Source organism: Centropristis striata, chromosome 7 (assembly GCF_030273125.1).
Source record: "Centropristis striata isolate RG_2023a ecotype Rhode Island chromosome 7, C.striata_1.0, whole genome shotgun sequence".
Classification (NCBI taxonomy): Eukaryota; Metazoa; Chordata; class Actinopteri; order Perciformes; family Serranidae; genus Centropristis; species Centropristis striata.
The window spans coordinates 30,555,244-30,578,819 of NC_081523.1; the positions used below are offsets into that span (position 1 = coordinate 30,555,244).

General features: G+C 40.8%; 1 protein-coding gene across 1 annotated transcript in view; it reads right to left on the reverse strand.

Annotated features, from left to right (window-relative positions):
• Positions 1 to 339: 339 nt before the first annotated feature.
• cux2b (cut-like homeobox 2b) overlaps positions 340 to 23,576 on the reverse strand; it is a 100,113-nt gene continuing 76,876 nt past the window's right edge. The window contains exons 5-22 of the mRNA XM_059336928.1: positions 21,993 to 22,133; positions 21,676 to 21,838; positions 20,100 to 20,179; positions 19,804 to 19,870; positions 16,060 to 16,108; positions 15,262 to 15,366; positions 14,105 to 14,296; positions 13,928 to 13,986; positions 13,779 to 13,827; positions 13,427 to 13,526; positions 12,518 to 13,147; positions 10,534 to 10,635; positions 9,523 to 10,361; positions 6,023 to 6,188; positions 5,561 to 5,866; positions 5,279 to 5,467; positions 4,899 to 5,175; positions 340 to 4,396 (exon numbers count right to left, since the gene is read on the reverse strand). Of these exons, the coding sequence (XP_059192911.1) occupies positions 3,583 to 4,396; positions 4,899 to 5,175; positions 5,279 to 5,467; positions 5,561 to 5,866; positions 6,023 to 6,188; positions 9,523 to 10,361; positions 10,534 to 10,635; positions 12,518 to 13,147; positions 13,427 to 13,526; positions 13,779 to 13,827; positions 13,928 to 13,986; positions 14,105 to 14,296; positions 15,262 to 15,366; positions 16,060 to 16,108; positions 19,804 to 19,870; positions 20,100 to 20,179; positions 21,676 to 21,838; positions 21,993 to 22,133 (4,328 nt within the window). The 3' untranslated portion in view covers positions 340 to 3,582. The remainder of the gene's footprint in view (positions 4,397 to 4,898; positions 5,176 to 5,278; positions 5,468 to 5,560; positions 5,867 to 6,022; positions 6,189 to 9,522; positions 10,362 to 10,533; positions 10,636 to 12,517; positions 13,148 to 13,426; positions 13,527 to 13,778; positions 13,828 to 13,927; positions 13,987 to 14,104; positions 14,297 to 15,261; positions 15,367 to 16,059; positions 16,109 to 19,803; positions 19,871 to 20,099; positions 20,180 to 21,675; positions 21,839 to 21,992; positions 22,134 to 23,576) is intronic.

The following is a 23,576-nucleotide window of genomic DNA, read 5'->3' on the forward strand; positions in this document are numbered from 1 at the left end:
GGGCCCAGGCACACCATGCGGTACGATCATGTAAACACTGGCCCTTACACTCCCCTAATAACTGAGTATAATGGGTATCACATTAATGATACTACATTGACTACTAATGAAGCAAACGATGTGAGAATGACTAACTTCTGCAATGTACAACATGGTATAACATGTTGTTGTTATACTATACACACAACAGTGAAGGTCAGTGAGGTTTTTAGTGTTTTATAGATGTAGGTTGTGGTTGTTTATTTGTTTGTTTGTTTTTTACATTCATTTGTGTGCATTAATCTGTAATGTTGGTGGTCATTCCTCACTGTAAAGAAATAAAAACGCAACAAAGCAGGATCTTAAACAATTATGTATTGAATGATGGCTTACATATGCAAATTCAATTCAAAGAGGCTTGGCATACCTTTGTCCATTCTTTAACATTTAACATCCTGACATGTGAGGCATTAGACCGTTATTTAAGCCTGCAGGACACTTCTCATACTTGGCTCACAGCTGACTTTCAAATGAAAATTTTTCTTTGTGACAAACCCTCAGTTCAGTGTCAGAGTTGTAAATACTGTACTAATTATATATATATATATATATATATATATATATATATATATATATATATTAACTCTGAATACAGTCATTCAAATTTTGCTGACCAATTGCCTCATTCTTTAGTGACTAAAGTCAATTACAAAATAAAACCATCTGATGTGTAGGGCTCTTGTCACAAAGCTTAGCTTTTTTCTGATCTGGGTTACAAAAAGCCCTGCACCCCTCTTAAATCACACTTTACCACAAGGCATTACTCCTGTGAGCACAATGCATGAGGCATATGATATGGCACAAAATAATCTTGATTTAAATATTTGCCTGGAAGTAAGTTATTGGGTTCTGATTTGACTGGATTCATGATGAATTCATGAGATCCAAATTTATCAGCTGCACCATGCATGGACTTCACTTATGTAAAAAGACTTTAAGTGCTGATTTAATGTCCCTGTGCAAGAACAACAACACAAAAACACAGTCCTATCCCTTGTAATGAGAGCAGAATGGATTCGCATGCAAAACAATGAGATGAGCTTTACATGAAGAGATAATGCATGTAAATACATTTCTTTTTCAGTCATATGTCCATGTTACCATGAAAGACGATGAAATTTCCACATTAGAAATGCCACTTCTAATCATACAGTATATTATGCACAAAAAATGGTGGTACGAAAACCAGAGAAAAATCTTCTGTGGCTCCAAGAGAAAACCAAAACAGTATTTTAGAGAGCAAAGTCTACTGATCTTAAAAATGCAACCCATTAGCCTCATCCTGGTAGTTCCAATCTACACTGTACTTTGACACGTCTGTGTAATGAATTACAAAACAGCAACAGCTCTCCAACAAACTCTCTGTGAAAGTTGCATTTCCCATATACACACAACTTCCACAGATCCATTTAATATTTAACGGAGTCATTCTCTACACCACATAATGTTTATCATAGTCACCACCAATGATGAGAGCAACTGTTTCAGTAAAGCTTAAAAAAGCAAGACTACCCTGAGAGAAGGTCTAAAATGTGGGCAAGCTTGCCAGACCAGAACTGGCTTGAATGGGTTTGGTTTATTAAATCTGTACACTCTATTTCAATATAATCAGCACATTTTGTTCCAAGAATGTAAGATATTATTTTTTTAGTAATTGTGTAATATATATCTCTACATAATACAATCCAAGTCCTCTGAACTATGTAGACATGTGCAAGTGTTTACTACCAACTTCAACGATACAGTAAAGGCAAAGACTTGTGGACACTAAGTTAGGATAATGTTGATATTTGAAATTTTCTTGAGTCCTCACAATTATCAAAATCTAAGTGCTGTAAGTAGTTCATACACGAGGTATTGAATATCTAGTTAACTGTTTCTGAGTATAAAATAGAGGCAAAATACATAAAGAACATCTTGCAAGCATGACAAAAAAACTTCTACACACACAATACACAAGTGGTCAAAGATAATATGAGGGGATACCTGTAACCTTTTGTGTCCTTGAATATAGTGTACTTACAGATTGGATGTTTTCATGTTGATGAGAGGTCATACTGTATCATGCCCTCAAATACTCTGAGCTTTAGCTCCAAGGGAGATCAATTCACAGCACTGCAGTGTTGCTCATGGCAACCTTTTTCGTATCAAACTGCTCAACTAAACCACATCTCAGTGCTTAGAGGTTGAGGTGTTTGATCAAGTACGTATATTCTAGCTACAATTAATGACCCTTTTGGAGAAAGTGCACTCAATCAGGTGTAACCTGTGAGGAGGATCATAATACACACATATAACAGAAATATTAGCTCCCTATCTCTTCAAACAGCAGCATATTCTTTGTAAAAGACAGATTTTGCTCATTAAAACTCACCACTTGCTTCATGTTTGATCTCTTCACATCTGAGGCATGATACACAGTATTTTCCCTCCATTGATTCAAATAAGTCATGTGGGTCATGTTTATGCATAAGAATGAAATGCATGGTCATAGCATGATGTGCATCAACATAATCTGAGGTAAACCAGGTGTCCTGTGTCTTGGCCTGTTACAGTCTGAGAACCAGTGCCTTAGAGGGTCAGAGAGGTAAGTCTGAAAGAAATTATGTAAACTGTGCTCGTGTGTAGTGAATGTTTCACTTACTACCAAAAGCACAAGGGCCCTAAACTGTAAACCTCAAGGATTATACAAAGAAAAAAAAAGAAAACAAAACACTAAAAGTACTCTACTCATTAGATTTAACGTTTCCTTTTTTCTTATTTTTTGCAGGGTTTTCAACTTTTTTTTTCTCTTGTTTTCGCTCAAGTATAATCACAGGTGACTAACTACAGAGGATAACAGGGTCAGGTGAGTACCATGCTACATCAGGTTTAGAGAAGGCTATTGCAGACAATTCTACAACATGTACAACCACATTTTATACGTGTGAGTTACAAATATTTCAAAACATATCACCAAGAAACTAAGTACATACAAGATGTTGAATATTTAGAGTCTTAAAGGACTATCCCTCAGTCAGTATAGGATTTCATGTTACTTGACTTAAACTGTCCAGTCTTACAGACAAAATCTGAAAAATTGCTATTCAAAAAGTAGCAAATTTGGTCAATGTCTCTTTTCAAATAGTTATAGTGCTTTTAATGGCTTAAGACAGGGGTCTTTTTTTAATCTCACCCAGTGGCAATCTACAGAACTTCAGTGTACATTTTATGACACCATAGCTGCAAAAGTCTTCATGTCAAGTCCAATAGGTAAAACAACAGCTAGTGCTGTCACATATATTTAAAAGTAGTATGCATTATCAAAAAAACAAAAACAAAAACAAAACAACAAATACACAATTATAAATTTTTTCCAACTCTTTAAGTTCTTGTAGGGAGTTCAGCCATATGCTTCGCTCTGCGTTCCTGTTTCCTACGAGTTATCAGTCTGAGAGGACAGGCCTTCAGGAGCCAGGCTCCGGACCAAGTTTTCAGGAAGCTTCTATTTGAGACTGTGTGTGCCGCAAGGGTCATCAGGACTACATACAAGTAAAAGGGAACTTAAAACTCCCATTCCAGTGTTTCTTCTCGATTGGCTGCTCTCTCTAACCTATGGATGATGTTATTAAGGTTGGCCATTTTCTCATTGCGTCTCTGAGTGCTTCTGTTGAGTTTGGGACTTTGGAAGGAAGGGAGCTGGTTAGGGTCCAGGCTGTGATTGGTGCTCGTTGAGGGCGGATTGGGCAGCGATGGCGATATGGGAGCAGAGGAGGAGGGGACGGGTGAGACTGACATCATGAGGCCGGGTGAGGATGCAGCAGAGGGGGAGTTGAGGGAGACCTCCAGGCTGCTGCGGCAGGGCTCTGATGAAGCCTTGAAACTGACCGGGTCAACAGGTGATTTTCCGGAATCTTCCCCTTCGTGCCTGGACTGGTTGGTTCTCTGGGGACCATCTATGGAGACTGCACCAGGGTAGAGGCCCTGAGCCTGGCTGCTCATCCCCTCTTCCTGCCTCAGGCTCTGGCCAGCCAAGTGGGGCTCGCGGCAGCCAGCGATGGAATCCTCATGCTCGCTTTTCAACTGCGGGACCTGTACTGCGGTGGAGAAACACTGAACTCTCAACTGTTTCATGGAGCCCTCCCTTCCCTCCTCTCCCTCGTCTTCCCTGTCTATCGCCTCCTGTTTGACAGGAGGCATTGCAGTGTTGGCGCTAAGAGGAATGCTGGAGTGGATGTGTCCTGAGGGCTGCTGCAGCCTCCTCTCCTCTCCATCAGAGTGGGGGCTCCGCGTCACTGAGGGGGAATAGGTGTGGTGCTCAGCATCGGTGTCATTGTCTGGCAGACCCTCCATCAGCACCTCCCGTCGCATCCTGGACCTGCAGATAATCACTGCTGTTAGACGGTCAAGCAAACACTCAAGTGTCAGAATATTTAAAGCAACTACAAGGAACTGATGACTATCACTCTCAGTTTAATATCGATATGACCTACATAAGCAAATGAGACTATCAGCAAGAATATGAATTCTATATATTTATTTTTAATGCCTTCCAAAGTCAAAATCATCCCACAAATAATCTTTCTGGGAGCCAACATTGCCTCCATGCTGCTGGAGGCCAATGTTGTTTTGCAGCTGAAAACTAAGGCCAGGACTGAGTGAGGCAGACTGACGCTGCTGCAGTAAAATGAGAGGTTTTCTAACATTAGTTACAATAGCACTAGTATTTATCCACAGGCACCTCCAAACTCAACACAAAATAAAAGTTCCTTATTGCAGCTTTAAGTTTTGGTATTAAGTTGCAGCTAAAAGTAAGTGTTGATAAAAACAACAGAAGCGGCTATTATCAAATATTAAAAGGACAATGTCATTGGACTGGCCTGTAGTTGTGGAACCAGTTGATGACAGTGTTGGTTTTAAGTTTGAGCTGGGAGGCCAGTATCTCGATGGTGTTCTGAGAGGGGTAGGGCTCCAGGAGGTAGGCCTTCCTCAGGGCTTCTTTCTCCTCTGCTCCCAGCACCACCCGAGGCTTCTTCACCTGGCTGTAGGGGCAGAGGTCCAGCGATGCCAAGGCAGGACTCACACACTCAGAACGAGTGCTAGGTGAGTCACTGTCCGAGCCGGTGCTCAGCAGTCCGTACCGCCTTTTTAGATAGGCTGGAGGGAAGACAGCAATATCCAGTGTAAGGAGATTGCATAACACAAACAAAACATCAGACTTCTGCTGAAAGATATTACAGTTTACACTCTTGGTCCTGACCTTTCTTCTCCATCTTCTTCATGGCCCTCAGCTTGTCAACATTGTGAGGATCATTGAGCCACAGCTGCATGCGAACAAACGGCTCCCTGCCTTTTAGGCTGAGTTTGTGCCAAGGTTTGGGCCTGGAGAGCAGGTCAGACACCGAGCCTTGAGTCAGGCCCAGGATGGTCTCCCCAAAAAGACGCTGGCCTGTGAGAAACAAACATACACAATTTATATAGGTCTTGTGTCTGCATTCATGAGGAGTGCCAGCTGAACCTCACATAGTGAACTTTGACCCACCTAGGTTGTTGTCAGTTAGCACCTCCTTGACCTTTTTGGTGATGGCGTAGGTGTCTAGCTCTGAAGACATAGCCACCAGCTCCTGGATACCCAGTGGGTTTGTGGGCTGATGCAGGGCCATGAGGCTGGGAGTAGATTTCCCTCCATCTGGGTGGGGGGGCAACCCCAGGCTCAGGCTCTCAGGCTGCTGGTTCTCCTTGCTGCTCTCCAGGGAGAGGCTGACAGGCTCAACCAGTGGACTCGGGTGGCTCTCTGCTGGGCTGGGAGGTGGGGAGGGCGAGGACTGGGCTGTCACTGGGCTTTTATCTGGAGGTTGGAGAAATTACAAAAATGCAGTTAATATACTAGCTGTAGCCATTAGAAAGTCCTTTGTATGCTGGGTGAAATACTGCAACAGTTTACTTTTTTTGATATTTTGGTTTCATTGATGTGTGTGTGTGTGTGTGTAAACTGCAATCTCACCCAGAGTGTGGCCGTGGTTCAGGGGCTGGCTAAGGCTCTGGCCGAGCTGGTCCAGTAACCACAGCTGCATGCGGATGAAGGGTTCCCTGCCTTTCTGGGTCAGCTTGCTCCACGGTTTGGGGCGAGACAGCATGTCGCTCACGCTGCCCTGAGAAAGCCCCAGCACCTGTTCCATACAAATCAGGTTAATATACTCTACCTGCACCAGCTATCTGTAGAAAAAATAACGACTACACTTGCCACGATAATTACATTATCAACTTATCAAAGTTAGCAAAAATGATCAAGGTTATGTGCATATATAATCCAATATCGCCCCTTGTGTTTACACGCATGTCACCAAAATTTTAGCCAGAAAAACAGCAGTTTTCCCGACTTGAATGCAGCACCTAAGTGCTTTATCACAGCACCTAATTTGCTGTCATTTTGGGTCACTGTGGCAACATAAAACATAAAAATCTAATTTACAGCTAATATGTTGTTAGGCTGCACTTTTTGTAACCAAAGGTCCTAACCACTGAAGAACTGGTTTGGCAGTATATTGCCTGTTAAGAAATGACTCTCTATACCCCTGCACCCAGTGTTAAATATTTAATTTAATTTTTTGCTAACAGAGCCCGGCAATGCATTTTATTGTTTAGGTTGTGTGGTTTTATTTATTTATGATATTTTAATATTTTTTCATTCCAATCCAAATGTCTGAAAAGCCTACAAATCTAAAGTTTGTTCTTCGAAGGGGTTCTTGCAATATTATGGTATTATATTAACAATGCTATAAAATGGTCATATAATTTGAAAATAATATAATTTATCGCAATTTCTTCTGGGAAAATATATTATCCAACAAAAGTTAGTAGTAGTTAGTAGGTAGTTATCATGACAGGCTTACAAACAACTATTGCAGATATTATTGTTGGCTTTCCAAATTATCATTACACAAGAAAGGAATCTGTTTGCGTCTGCCATATTGCTTCAGTGATACACTTTCAGAAAACAACCGCTAGAGGGAAGCAATGCACCATAAATGTTTATGTTGAGTCCATTGAAACAGTCATCTAACTTATAGTTGCAGCACATTTTATGAAGATCCATGTTGGAGCAGAGTGCTAATAGTTTTTAATAGACACATAAGGTGTTTGTATGATAATTTATCATAGTTTAATTCACTATGAGTATATGTGTAGATGTAAACCAACCAATACATTTTGTCTCTTGTAATGTTATAATTTTTTTTGCTTCTCCATATCAAATTACATGTAACTACATTTCGTTGTCCTAGTACTTGTACTCTGTTCAATGACAATAAAGTTGAATCTAATCTAATCTAATCTAATGTATGAATAAAATTTCAACATACAGTTAAATGTGCCAGAAATTTTAGTTTGTTTAAAATCCCCCTTCAAACTAAGTGGAGCTAGGTTCAATATTTTATTACAATAGTTAAATCAACAGTCAAGTATTTACAAATATGAATGCCTCTCTTGAAAAGGACCGAGGTGGAATATCAAGATTTGGACCCCAAATATCATCAAAATATAAAAAAGCCTGCCGTATGAAACCTAAATGTGTTTTCTACTCCACAGAGGATGAAGTGTGATAAATAACACAGGTGCCGAGGAAAACATTTTCAAGAAATAAAGCCATATTTTCTGGGCTGAACTAATCTAACTGATATAAAAACCAGTAGTAGAAGAAGTACTGAGATCTTCTACTTATGTAGAAATCAATATAAAGATACTTCATTACAAGTAAAAGTCCATATTCAAATCTTACTTAAGTTAAAGTGGATAAATATTGGCAATAAAATTTACTTCAGAGTATCAAAGTACGAACTGTCCCCATTTAGAGAAAAAACGTAATAGACATCTATAAGTAAGCAGCATTTTAAAGTTGTTGTTATTATTAAAAATTTAGCTGTACTTGTAGGCGGTCTGATCTATAACAATACTATTTTGTAGTTATTATACAAACATGAAAACATTTTTAAATATAAAATAATGATCCGTAAAGTACCTAGTAACTATAGCTTTGACATAAATGTAGTGCAGTAAAAAGAACAATATTTAGTAGTGTTTAGTAGTTTAGAGTACAAAGTAGCATAAAATGAAAATACTATAAAACAAAATATAAAAAAAATAAAATAAAATAAAATAAGTGCAAGTAGCTCAAAATTGAACTTAAGTACAGCAGTGGAGTAAACCTGACACCAGTGTATACAACATTTAGTAATTCATTTCAGAAAAAGTGTTTCTAAAATTAAGCTCATCAGTTGCTGCATATATATCACAGTGAATGGTTCTAAAAATAAATAAATAAAATGTAACATTTGAAAAGAAAACACATTTTAAAATTAGGATTGAATTAATTAAGGGAACAAATTTATCCAATACTGATATCACCCATTTGAAAAAGCATCTTGCCTTTGTTTCCTGATAAATACATTCTGATGGTTTAACGCAGACACACAGTTGATTACTTATAATGAACCTTACAATCAGAGTCAATTAATCACCATTACATTCCTACAAGCACTCTGTGCCACTAAGGAAATTCTAGATCAGATGAGTTGCTGGAATCATTCAGTCTGGAAAGGCTTACAAAGCCACCAAACCACAGTGGGAGCTGTTTACATGCAGAGTACAGTGTTAGGGTAAAACTTGTGGCCAGCCTCCCAAAGCTTCTACCAGGACGTTGTGACAGTCGTCATCCAGGAAGTCACAGCAGAACATCCACAGAAAAAACAATATTTCAGTTTTGGCGTGTTCTTTCAAACGTCCTGATGTGTACAGTAGCTAGACTGAAGCACCTCAAAAGTGTCTTTCTGCATAAAGACCAGGTTAAATTCTTCCACAGCGTAGTAGTGAAATCCTGAGATCATATTATAGAACGTGTTGGGCTGTGGTTATTGCTGCTAAAGTGGTGCGGCCTATTATTACATTTAAAGGGGGCAATTACTTTTTCACATGGGTGATCTGATTGTTGCATTACGTTGTTCCTTAGAGAAATAATAAAATGTGTTTTGTGTTTAGTCAGGTTAGTCAATATTACATGTAGTCTGAAGATATTCAGAGTGACAAATATGCAATGTACGCCAAGTACTTTTTCACGACTTTGTATCCTTGGCTTCAGAAAACAAATCTTCCATTCCCTGTCTGTGCAGCTGCTCTGCTTTGTGAAACCTTGATCACAGTGCATATTATGACAGACAAGGGGAGTAGCAAGCAAGACAGAGTTTACAATTTGGATTGTGTTCTTCTTTAAACATATTTTTTTAATTTGTAGATATATTGATATAATTTTGTATCTAGAGTTAAAGCAGAGATAATTGTCATTATAACCTATGAATATAAATTAAAAATCCATATCGTATCTTCGTACAGCATAATTATTCTTGAATTATTCTTCTTTGTTGCCATAAGAACAGATTGTACAGAGCATTAGTAGGCTGCTTGTACTGCAGCTTGCATTAGTTTTTTTAATAAGAAAGAGCAACATCTGACCTTTTCACCAAAGATCCTCTGACAGATGCCGTTCTTTGCCAGCTTCTCCTTCACCTGCCGAGTCAGCTCAATGGTGTCCACCTCTCGGTACATGTACATCTCATACTGCTCTGGAGTCAGCGGTGGCACGGTGGGCTTGAGGGCACGGGGGATGTACGCTGGGTAGTAGGAAAGGCGTCCGGGGCCAGGGCCGGGAGATTCTCCACTTACCGATGTGTCTGACTCTACTTTGACCTCCACTGGCCGGCCCAGCCCCAGCTCGTCCTCAGCGGCAGAGGCCTCCTCGCTGTTGGGGAGACACTCGCCGTTTTCCAGACGGGGCCAGGGCCGGGGCAAGGCAGAGGGCCCGGAGGAGGAGGAAGACAAGGAGGGAGAGACTGAATTGAAAGGCAGAGAGCTACCTCCGCCACTGAGCCCCATTGAGCCCCGCTCCTGAGACCAGTGCTGGTCGAAGTAGGTGCCCACTTCACCGATCTCTGATTTGACTTTGCGGATTATGTTCTGGACGAAGGCGGCTGGGGAGAGGACACTGAGGGGTGTCTGGGGGCTGCTGATGGGGTTGGCCATGCAGACGGTAACGCAGCCTCCCTCCTCCTGTTTGATGGAGATGGGTAAAGGATGGCCCCTGGAGCGCTCCGGGGGCCCCAGACGCTCTACCTGAGCTCCTGAGCTGGCAGTCGGGGCCCTCCCGCAGGCCTCCATCTCCATCAGGGCGTGCTGTTGGGCCTCCATCTCCCTCCTGGCCTGATCTAGGATGTTCTTTATGGTTTCGTCGGAGCTGCTGCCTGCCCCGTTACTGCTTCTACCTGATGAGCTGTTCAGAGATGACTTGCCATCGCCTAAACAAAAAAAAAAAAACCCACACTCTGACACTGATGCATCCTCAAATCACCTTTCCAATTACGATGCAATCCAAATTCATAATAAAAACAGTAAACATCATTGTCAATAAAAAAAAATCTATCAATGTGGCTTTCAACTATGACTTATGCCTCGCAGCTCCATCCTCACCTCCCCTCTGGGACTGGATCTCCTTCTTGGCCTGCTCCAGGATATTCCTAATGGCGTCGTCTGACCCAGTTTCAGGAGTTCGGATGCGCGGAGTGATGCTCCCTGCCACAGAGGGTAACAGAAAGAGATAGAGAGAGAGAGGAGAGAGGAGGGGGGTGAGTGGGATGGTTGATCAGAGAGCAGTTCCAAGGCTTTGCTTTTGACTGGTAGATCAATGGCTGCCTTTGAGCGCGTGCTGTCTGAGGTTGCAGTATACGGGAAGCTCAACTTTCAAAAGCTGTGAATCTAGGGAGAAAACAAAGTTTAAAAGTAACACTACAAACATGGCAGAGGAAGCCGCGATGAAGTCAAGGATGAGGTCCAAGTAGATTAGAGGGTTTAAACGTACACCGGTCCAGAAGTTAAGCCACCAAAACAAGATGGCATGATTACATCTGCTCTAAAAACTTTTGGTACATCATAGCTTCATACAAAAATCCCTTTTAAAAACTCAAAACAACTTTTTAAAAAAACTATTTAGTTCTAATTTTGTTAGCTTTGACCATCTATGGGGACACCTGTTTAATCATGTTATTGAAATCCCATATTTTCAAGAAGTGAAGTTAAATGTAACCTAAAAACAAAAACATTAAGTCTTACTGGAGATCTTTTGAGACAGAGCTCACTAATATATACTTTCAGTTGTAGAAAAGGCTAAGTGATTTTCCTACAGCTGGACACTGTTTATAGCAGACGTTGCTCAAACAAGAGTGAAAAGTTTATTTGTTGGAGACTATATTCAGCTGTGGATTAATGCATATTTGTTGTTCTTCGAGTATTTCTAGCAGCAGGACGGTGTATGTGGGAATGACTCAAAATAAACTACAGAGCCCATGTTCATGATAATGAAGGAACAACAGCGTGGCTCAATGATGTGTTTTACAACAATTAAGCACAGAGGAATAAGATATATCAGGCTTTTGCTACACACGCACTTAATGTAGTGATTTCCAAATGACGCTTCATGAAACATTGTACTTGTTGACTCCACTAGATGGTGCTCTTGAGCGTGGCTCAATGGAAATTCAGTGTGTTTTCAGCTTTTTGTTAAACAGCGAGTGCCACCTAGTGGGCACAGAAAAATAATGAAGATGCTTCATGAAGCTTTACTTGGCCATCACTACTTGTTGGGGCACTGTCACACATCTACAAATTTACCATCTGGAATATACTCCCCTCCTGTTCACTTCCATTCTATGCGAGCGAAGGGACGAATAAAACATTTGCTTAGATTTGCTAATGTGTGACCCTGCCCTTAGTCAGGTCAATTCATTGTTGGTTTTGGTCTATTCATGGATGGATTTGTTGACTATAATCAGTGGTGTAAGAAGTATTCAGATCCCTTACTTAAGTAAAAGAAGAAGAAAAAGTAAAAGTACTAATACCACACTGTAAAATTACTCCACTGCAAGTAAAAGTCCTGCATTCAAATTTAGTGAAAGTACCAAAGTATCATCATCATAATGTACTTAAAGAATCAAATGTGAAAGTATTCATTATGTAGAATGGCCCCACTCAGATTGTTGAATATATTCTAAATATATTATTGGATTATTATTATTGATGCATTTATATAAGCAGCATTTTACAGTTGTCAAGGTTGCGTTAATTTTAACTACTTATTATAATGTTACGTGGTTAAATTTATAAAGAAGCGTAATCATTTAAAATTGATCATATCTGTTAAAGTTAAATCTCCACCTGAAAGGAAACTAGTAACTTAAACTAGCAGCAAAATGTAGTGGAGTAGAAGAATGAAGTTACATATGTGGACATACTCAAGTTAAGTACAGTACTGGAGTAAATGTGCCTAGTTACATTCCACCACTGACCACCACATCTTGCTCAGGCTACAAATATAAAAAGAGTGTGTTGTTCATTCTGACCTCGTGGGCGTTTTAAAAAAAAGTTTTTTTAGTTTTATGGCACTGTCTTTTTCACTCACCTCTCTGGCGAACCTGGATGGTCCTAAGTGCAAGGATGTTCTGTTCATCAGAGAGGAACTGCTTCATCTTAATGAAAGGTTCTTTGCCTTTCACAGTCAGCTTCCTCCAGGGTTTGGGTCTTGCCAGGATCTCGCTGACCGAGCCCTGGGAGAGGCCCAACACATAGTGGCCAAACACACGCTGGCCAATGTTATGCTTCAGCAGCTGCTCCTTCACCTGGAAGGCGATCTCCGCCGTGTCCAGTTGGTCCTCGTCTCCTGCAGTTGAGCTGCCGCTTTCTGACTGGTCGCTGGGCAAGCCGGCGTCGACGCTGCCTGCCCCCATAGACCCTTGGGTGCTTGACATGAGGGCGACTTTGGCTGCATAGAGGGCAGTGGGAAAAGCCATGAGGCCCTCCTTTTTAAAGTGTGGGGAGAGGAGCTGCTTGTGAAGGATGTGGTCTCCTGACAGTCTGTCGCCAGAGCACGGTGACACAGAAAATGGACGGGGTAGATCGTGGCTGGAGGAGGAGCTGTCCAGGGTGGGGGGGCCGGGGCTGGGAGAGGCACGGCCCTCGGCATGAGAGGAGGATGAGTGGGAGCCGGGTGGTCTGCCAGTCTCCCTTACTGCGTCCTCAGACTGGTCATCATCTGGTGGCACAATCATACTAGTTTGTACAAATGTAATCAAAACAATTAACTGGCCTTTAAAACCCAGACAATATCTTGTAGGCTCAGTATATGCAGTCAGATTTAAGTCTGTAAAACACTGACTCCAGATCTGACCAACGAGTAATAAGCCATCAGTGAATAATGGGGAGACTTTAAAAGATGACAACACGAACCGATTCACGCCAAGAATCCTCTTGTAATCTATTAAAACTAGGTTTTATAGACATGAAAAACAAACTTGAAAGATATTTATTTTACCCATGCTGTGCAAAATTCGGGCCTTATCCACCAGGTATTTGTGAGAAGGAAGAAAGGCCTCTTTATCCAGCAAAATAGCCTCTGCAGCCTTGGCAGAATCCTACACACACACACACACAGACACACACACACACACACACACACACACACACACGGAAAAGCTGTTAATTTCCAATTAATCAATTGCAGTGGCTGTAGATATCCTTATAATGGATGACAATCAGTGAAGCATTCAATGGCACTCCTGTCGTTTTTCTTCCCTGACACCAAGAGAACATTAAGAGGAAACCAAAGGTCTACTTTTGTGAGAGAAAGACGAACAGGGGCATGATGCAGGAGGGGGCATATATACCTGGGACGAGCTGCCATTTGCTGAAGCCAGCTTCATTACCTTTAGGATACTATGGACAGAAACAAACATACAGAGACAGTCAAGTTTTTGGACTAAAAGTCACATTATTATGAATAATTACACATCAAGTCTAAACTAAAAATGATCACCTGAGTTCAGTTTTAATCTCTTCATAGTCCATCTGGGATTGCAGTTTAGCTTCTAATCTCTGAAATGGAAAAAGAAACAGCATGTTTTACTTCATATTAATAAGAGTCTCAGAGCCGCTGAGGACTGAGGAGGATCTCACCATGTTCTGTCACCACTCATGCATCACAGCGACTCACCTCGATAGCTTCTGTCTTATAGGCCAGTTGGCGTTCCAGCTCCAGGATCTGATTGGCCGAGGTCTCTTGAACTTCCTGTAGCGTGAACTGCAGCCGCTGGATGTTTTCAAGAAGACGGAGGATTTCGCGGTCTTTAGCCAGCAAGGCAGCCTCCAGCTGGGAGGGCAACACCTCGCCCTTTTCGTTCTTCTCCTGACAGGCGAGAAGGAGAGTGAAGGGTGTGAGGAGGAGGAGGAGGAGGAGGAGGGGAAAAAGTGATAAAAGGAGTGAGGAGCAGAGAGAATGTGAGAGGCCAGCCAGTGGATCAGTATTGATATGATTCAGACAGTTGGAAAGGGAGTATTTGACTTCAGGTAACCATTCATTTTGCATTTCAATGTTTCATCGTGATTGTATCTGATTATAGAGTTATCATCACATTTAGATGTGCTATTCGTAATTTGTTAATTTCAAAGAAGACATATTTACATGCTATTTTAAGACCTTGGACTATGTGTGAAAGGTGATCAAGGTGATTGGTATCTTTATATGTTAGTTTGTCCTTGTTTTGATTAATACAGAAACACTGTAGGTACTGTCAAATTTGAAAATATAATATTACTAAGTTAATCTTTCAGTGCTTAAATTAGAATGCCTATGTTCAACACATTTTTCAGAATTTACCAGAGTTTGGTTATTTTTTCTTGTGTTACCAAAGCAACCATGACTTAGTATCGCAAAAATAAAAATTTTAAAAACTGCATCCTAGCACTGATAAAGTACTCACATCCTTAATTGAATAAAATTAGCTTTAGCACAATTTAAAAACACAATAAACAGTAAAACTACAGCATTCAAACTCGTAAGTAAATGTATAAAGCATTATTAGCCAAACTAACTTAAAGTATCAAATCTCTGAAATGAAGTAGAAAATAGCATATCATGGAAGTAATCAGGTAAAGTTCAAGTTTGTCACGATTGTTACTTTTACAAAAATATTTTTTGTCATGTTTGTGTCTGGATATAGTGACAGTTTGAACAAATATGAAAAACAGTTATTTTTACAATTTACTCTCTGATACAACAGTACTTATAACATACTTAATTAAATTCCACCCCTACCTAGATATAGCCCAAAATCAAATAACATGTCCCGGATGAAGTGGCATTATTCTTACCCTGCTGGTGCCCTCTGCTGGATGGCCGTTTGCTGTGGTGGCTCTCTGGCTACTGGCGAACTGCTCCTTTAGCCTCTCCACTTCCCTCTGGGCCTTTTCTGCTCTCTGCACACAGACGTGGTATCACAGCGTTACAGTTTTTGTACACCAGCCGCATCAATTGGCTAATGAGATGATCAAGGTGAGAGCATATACATAAATCAAAGGAGGCGCCCTTGCTCTGAAATTTTAGAGCCGACTGAAAACCTGAGTCTGGGCCCGTGCAGACGAGTGCAGCCACCGGTTTATTCTGCTGAGGGGGCTGTTTAGTCAGCCCACTTTATTCCCCAAACTGTTTACCTGCTCTGTCACACCCGGCCTGCTAATTAATGATTCATTTTGAGAACATTTATCTAGGAGCTGCTGGCAGAGAGCAGCAGAGTGAGAAAAAGAGCATGAGAGAGAAAAGCAGAGGGGAGAAGAAAGGAGTAAAAGAAAAGAGGTATCACCAGGATAGGAAGCAATCAAGGCAGCGAGATAACTAAGAACCCCGGCGTTTGTCGCTCCGGCATCAATCGCGCTCGGCAGTCTGCTGTTCTCTGCTGAGTGGAGCCGTGCTGTCACAGCGCCCACCGACGGGGGCTCAGGTTTACACTTGCTAATCACACACTCAGGGGAGGGGAGGTGGAAGAGGGAGGAGGGGAGGGGGGGGGCACAGGACGGAGGGTGTCTAATTAAAGCCAAGGCTTGATTACAGGAGTGATTACCTTAACGAAGGAGCATCTCAATCAGAGAAGTGCAGAGGAAGACTGTACTCACCTGCTTTGCTTTCTCAAGATTCACCATGATGGCGTTGACCTCCTCTGCCCTGGAACACACACACACCCAGACAGAAACCACACCATTACTGAGGAGATACTCTCACTCACCAAGAAAGAGCAAACATGTGGAAAAAAAAAAAACCTTTTGTTGATCATATAATGCTTCAACAGACCAAGCTAAAGCACGACAGTCACAGGTCACATAGAAGAGGTTCAAATTTGAGAGATCAAAACAATTATTTTCTCCTTATACATTTCAGGAATTAAACACTTGAGCCATGAAGGTGGTGAAAAGAATGCTACAGTGTGAGAATACCCTATTACAAGTAAAAGTCCTGCATTCAAAATCATACTCAAGTACAAAAGTATTAACAAAAAAAAAATACTTAAAGTAGAAGTACTCATTATGTGGAATGGGCTATTTCTGAATATGACATAGGATTTGAATGATGTGTTCTCTTAATGTTCATCACTTTTATGTTGCAGCTGGTAAAGGTGTTTTTTCATTAAATAATCCAATATATATAATAATTTATTCAATGCTTTACATTCGTATTAATAATATAAACCTGCAAAGTAACTACTAACTATAGCTGTTAAACAAATGTCAGAGCAAAAGAAAATGAAAACAGGCACTGTGCTGTGTGGGATGTATGCACATGTTGTATATGTTTGTTTAAGATGGGAGTTGCAGTTGCACATCACAGTACAGGTTTTGCTTCAGTGCCTCTGTCAACAATAACTAACCAAGCTTGGTGACAACAGTGCAACACTGCTCAGCCCTGCAACAACATGTCACGTCTGATGGTGAAACAACAGCAACAAACATGTTTGTCCTGGAACTTCAGAGCGGCTATCATCTCCATAGTAACAGTTGTGTTTTAAATGTGTCTAAACTCAGAAATAAAACACGATTTGAAATTGAAATGAGATTGATTTATGATTCTACGAGACCATAAGTCAACTGGCTCACAGCTCAGGATGAGTCTTTGATGATAAAACAATTCCCTGTGGAGAGCACGATTATGACATTTCAGACATATTCACAGATATTATAAGGGTTGTATGGTAGGAACTGTTGGAACTGCACTGCTTAAAGAAATTAAAACAGAAGGGTTTTCTTTGGAAGGCTGGAAAAACATAAAACATAATCATAATAAATGAAACTGTAAACAATTTTTAAAATCATAAATTTGTATAAAAAGTCTTTCAAAAATAAATACAATTTTCAACAGGTCCTCTTACACTACTTAGACATATACACAAAGGTGTTTCTTATATTTTGTCCACTACATTTATATTAATGAGGGTGGACTAAACATTAGAAAAAGTAAAAAAAAAAATTCATGAGGGTAGGCTTGATTGTAAGACTGCAGGGTTAGACTTCATTTGTTATAGCTGAGTGTATCTAATAAAATGATAACTGAGTGCATTATTGCCCCTCAGCTAACACTGATATTGAGATATAATTACACATTAACACACAAGATATTGAGTATATCAAATATCAAGCCTTTTTTGCATACTCTTATGCAACTTGAATACTTGACAAATGAAAAGTACTGAGTGTTTTCTCATTTCATTAAGAACTTTAGTAAATAAACATAAAAGTTTATCATAACTGGAATTATAGAGAAAGATAAATAAATACACTAGATTACAATACAGAGTAATCAAATTAGGGCAATAGTTTGATTTAACTACACTGGTTTATTCACAGAAGCAGCATTATTGGGTGTAGGCACACAGGAGCTGAACAATAAAGCTGAATGAATGAATGAATGAATTAAATCATGCACACTATATTTGAAATACACCATTTAAAATTAATTTCAACCAAAACTTGGGTTTCAAGTGGGCCAAGAGAACCCGGTCCTGGGCTGTTTGCACTATTGCATTCTGGTTAATAGAGTTCAAAGGTTGGAGAAGCCTGTGACTGGAAGGTTACCAGTAATCACATTGAACTGAGTTTTAATGTAATGTAAAAACAAAACTGCAATCTTTAAATGATTTTCTGAAAAATTTGAGTATGTGCTTATTATTATAAAGTTGCAAGATGTTAAAAAGTATCATATTGTGTTGATTGATGATTCATCACAACACAATATCGTTGAAAAACATTAAATTATCACATTGAGATATATCGCCCAGCTCTACTCTGCACCAAAGCTGTGGCCAGTGGATGTATGTATGATCTGTATCCTCAGAGCTCTTTTGAGATTGAACTCCAACTTGCCTCCATACATCTAACAATCAGGGTAGTCTAATTTAAACAGAAGCTCGGCAGGATTATTCATGAGGTTTGTTTGAAGTTCAACAGTTTCATTTTGCACACGTGGGACCTGATTTTCAAAAGGTAGATAAGGATGAATTAACGAGGAGGCTGTGATTGATTTAAATATGCACATAGGTTTTTCAAGTTTCGGGACACAGTGGTCCTTTTTTACCAAAAGAAAAATTTGTTCAAAGAACATATTAGACTTTTTAAATCCATATTAAAGAAACTACATTCAGCCGAGCCTTCATTCTCTTTCATGTTTGCACTTAACTGCTCCCATTGTCTCAAATCTGGCTGCATCATTACCTAAAATATTAGGGATCCAATGGAATCATTATGAGTAGTTGAAATGGACAGACAATACTATTTAAACAATGAGACGTGGCATCAGTCACATACTGTGAATGTCTCAAACCAAACCTTTTCTTGGCAGTTATGATCATGAGCGCTGTGTGGTGCAGCCCTGGTTTCAGAGGGTCTTGGCCATGCCCCGATACTATCAATAAGGCCGGGATAGATGGCGCCCTGCTGACAGCCAACACTAACAGGTGTCAGCTCCACGTTTAATGAACTTGTGCAGTACGGAAAATGTTTTGTATTGATTACCTGCTCAGCTACTCAAGCCGAAGCAGACAAATAGTCTTTCTTATCAACATTGAGGAAACAGTCAGTGAGAGTAATAGAGGCCGGCCCGGTGTTGAGAAGCTCAGGGTCAGAGAGGGATAACTGCAGCGGGAGAACTGGGGTCAGCCCAGAGGAATGTGACACACAAACACACACACACACCCACACACACACACACACACACAAAAACATACACTATAACCACATAACAGAGATGGTCTTTCAACCTGCAGCTGCACACGAAAGGTAAGCCCAAACTGAAAATGTGTCCAATCCAACAAAATGGATGGCAGTGGGTCTAAAAACATCAGTTCAATTGCGCCATGGATTAAGCCTGGGAGAAAATCCATTAGCAGCGGCTGACTGTGCTCTGGAGCACAACCCAAACAAAGGAGTGTTTACTTTGAATGTCTATCGACATCCTTCATACAAGCTCAGATTCATTTCAGGCGTGCAGTGGATACATTGCGCTCAAAGACCAGGACAAGGTAGAGTGTTTTCTGAAGCAATCTTTAAATGGAGCAATTCTTCTTGAGGGCTGTCATGGCCCAGCTGCCAGTGAAGGCAAACACAGACCTCTCTCATCGACCTGCATTAGTGGCTGAGTCACTCTCTGCCTTTACAATGGCATTCCTCAGCTCTACACTGGACATGAGTTTATGTAGGCAAAATAAAGAAGACTAGCTTCAGCACTTGAAATGCTACAATGAGCGTCAGTGAGGAAGGCCACAGAGATGTCTGTCGCCACTATGACTTGAAGGAGGGGAGGAGATACACAACAGTTGGTCAGAAACATGTGGTAATGTGAACACAAATGTAAAATCTAAGGCAGACTCTCACTTGTTTGTCATCTCCTGGTTGTATTTACACCGCAGGTCCAGCAGCTCTGTCTGTGCAGTGTTCAAAGCTGGTGACAGGCAGACAAGGGAAGTGAGAAATTAAAAAAACAAATGAACTTTGACCTTAAAGCTACAATACTGAACGTATTATCCAAATCAATCAATTTGATTAATATCTATTAAAAATACAGAAAACCAAATTGTATTGAAAAATTGGTAAAGTGATCACACACACCCTGGTTCAGGCTGAAATGAAAAGCAACAGCTCCAGTATGTGTCAGTGTTTAAACTACTTACATGAATGCAGAACCTTGATCTTGTCCTCGGCCTCTGATAGTCTGTTAGCCAAACTAACATTAGTGCTCTCCTCCTCCTCCCTGGGAGAAAAAACTGTAAGTTAGTTCACAAAATCATTGCCACACCTTACATTACACAACTTCATGCCACAAGTGAGATAAAATGTGCTAATCCCACCCTTTAACCTTCTAGAAACAGCACAGGTGATGATTTTTCCAAAGATGAGCTGAATTCAACTTGAACAGATGTCATGGCGGACTCAGGCTGACTGAGGGGCAGGGGGACGAAATAAAAAGGGCACCAGTTGCATGTGGTAGAGCACCAGTACAAAGACGGCCTGTAACAGCCTACATGGCACTACAGCGCATCTTCTTCATTTTAAGGACACCCCAGAAGGCACTTCATCTCGTTTCTCTACTGAAAGGGCACCTAAAAAAGGCACTTTATCAAGTTTTCTGCATTGACAGGAATTCTAGAATGCACGTCATCTTGTTTTTTTCTATTTAACGGCAACCCAGAGGACACTTTAATGTGATTTCATTTAGAGCCTGACAGATATGTTGGTTGACAAAAATTATCGTCCATTATTTGTTGTCTGTGTATATGCTGTCCAATAAGTGCCATTATGAAAACTTATTTTACATAATATAAAACGCAGAAAAAGTTGCTTGGCGTGATTTAGAAACGGTGTTAGTTTTTTAAAATAATATAAATTTTTTTAATAGTCAGCACTGAACAGTAATTATATTATTAGCCTTTTATTTTATTCTTATTTATTCTTTAGTTTCTCAGTAATCACTTATAGAATTGGCTGACAATGTAACTCAGTGTTTATATAATGTATAATAATGTAAAAAAATTGTTAAATATTATTTAATAAAGTTTTATGTCTGACAATGTATCTCTCTGGGTACATTTGCAGAGTTGTGAAAAATGAATGCACAATCCACATAAAAAAAAAAAACTATTTTCATTCCAGCTCAACACATTACTATATCAGCCACCATATCGGTTATTGATTAAATTCCCCCCTCTAAAACAAGTATTGGCATCGACCTCAAAATTCCCAAATTGGTCCGATAGGGTACCGAAAAGGTCACTTCATCTGGTTTTCTACACTGGAAGGCCACCCTCATAGGCACTTTATCATGTTTTCTCCATTAACCAGCATCCTAATGGGCACTACCATTGGGCATTCAAGAGGGCACTTTTGCAGCCTTTGTTTTCTAACATGGGGGCACCAAGTGGGGAAGTTGTTCATTGCTTTGCCAAGCTAAACAGGGACATGTAGGGTGCATTGTACAGGATCACAGACATCTGACCTATTCTTATATCATTAAAATAATATGAATATAGTTGCTTAAACAGCACTAACATCTCTGCATCCTTGACAATCTTTAAGTATATGCCCTCTTTATTATACCATATAATATGAAATAATGACAGCGGTCTGTGCTGTAGGAATTAGGTAGCACAGGCAGTTAAGACAGCACATTTGTATCTTTTAATTTAGGACATACAAACCTAATATAAATCTATAATGATTGCATGTCAGAGGCAGTTCACTAGTTCTCACCCTCGGTCCTCAGCTCGGTCCTCCTGGTGGTTCTGCTGCGGGGAGCCTGGGGCCCCAGGAGCCGGTGTGCTGTTGGGAGTCATCAGGGAGGCTGCAGAGCTGGATTCTGGGGCCTCCTCCGTCACTGCTGCCCCTGAGACTGCTGGACCGTCCTCTGAGGGCTCTGTGTGGAAGAACAAGGCTGGGGTGAGTTCTCCAACATCAGCTGACCTTTTTATATTTCCCAGATATTATGGTAGAATTCACAGCATTTCTAAGATATTCAAATTAACTTCCAAGAACTTTCAGCTCCCTGATGTAGATGATTTTGTCCTGACCTGTCTTTTCAAGGCACTCCAGGTGTTTCTTCCAGTGCCCGCTGATCTCTCGTACCAGGGTCTCGCTGTCTGGGGCCGAACTGTGAAGGTGCTGCAGCCTTTCCTCCAGGGTGTGTGAGGCCTCCAGCACAGGTGCTGGATCTGTAGAACAGACACAAACAAATCTATGTAGAAACGACTCCTAAGATTCACATGATATCCACACTCCTACTTTTCAAAAAAAAGCAAAATAGCTGTTTTAGTGTGTGCGCTGCCTGTAAAGCACTTTACAGAGCTTTCTGCATCGCAGTTTCAACAGAGACACACTATTCCTCTGAGACTTGTTTCCAAAGAGTGACTCTTAGACTTTCCCCACTCAGGCGCCTTTGAAAATTTCACAAGCTGGACCTAATGACACAAGTGCTGTTCCGACCCTTCACATGTACAGAAATCAACTCTAATGAGTCTTCTCATGTGCTGATGAATGGCAAAGAAGACAAAAAGATTGCCATGAATATGTGACAGAGTCTTAAGTCCCAAGTATACACCTAGCCAAAGTGTAGAAAAAGTCTGCTCCTGAAAAGGGGAAAAAAAGCGGGATTCTTTAGCACAACAGAGGAGCTGTTTTGCAATGCATGCGCGGCAGCACCGGGCCCATGGGGCCAACTAGGAGGCTGTTTCTCAGCTAACAAGTCTCCTCTGTATCATTTGATCATTTAAATTATTATGCCAGGAATTCTCAGGAGGCAGCTCGGCACTCCACATCACAGGGCTGTTTTTAATCTTCCCCTTCCCTTTCTTCCCCTCCCGAAAAGTTCAACAGCTCAGAGAGAGAGAGCTGCTCCTGTTGTGTACCTGCCTGCCGAACACCAAAGGAGGTGACTTCTAGTGCCAAAGCACAGAGAGGGAAGCTCAGGGGAGCTCCTTGACAAGGGGGGAGGCAAGATGTAGAGCCACGCGCACACACTTGCACTCACACACACACACACACACATATATGCGCACACACACACACCGCAGCCCTTCAAAACTCTAAAAGAGGAGGAAAATCGCTGCTTTGCTGCACAAACTTTTCTCCCACAGCTTTCATCCACTCATCTTAGACTTCTGTGTGGAACCCAATTGGATCCCTTCTTCAGTATGGGCACTGACTGAAGTGACTTTTCATAAGAAGTTGGAGCCACAGACGTTTAAACTTTGCCAGATGCCACAGAGAGAATGCAAACTCTGAGCCGGCAGGCCACGAAAATAAATGCTCATCAGAGAGCCAAAACTTCTGCGACGTGCAATTTGTTGAAATCCTGGCCTTACATTGCAGCTCGCCATATCTGCATTTTCATCAGACAAACATTTTGGGCCATTTAATTGATCGAGCTATTTTTCCCAGGACCGTTTACAGTCAAACATTGTCTGCATTCATTGTTACACCAGCTGTGGAGATATTGCATCAGTCACAAGGGACATCACTATTAAGAGCAGAGCTCTTCTAAGACAAACAGGATGACTTAAAGCACTGCTATTCCATCGACCCACTGTCACAGAAATCACTTTATCAGCCTCTTTCCCATATATCCTTTCAACTTTTAATGATCAAAGGACAGAGAT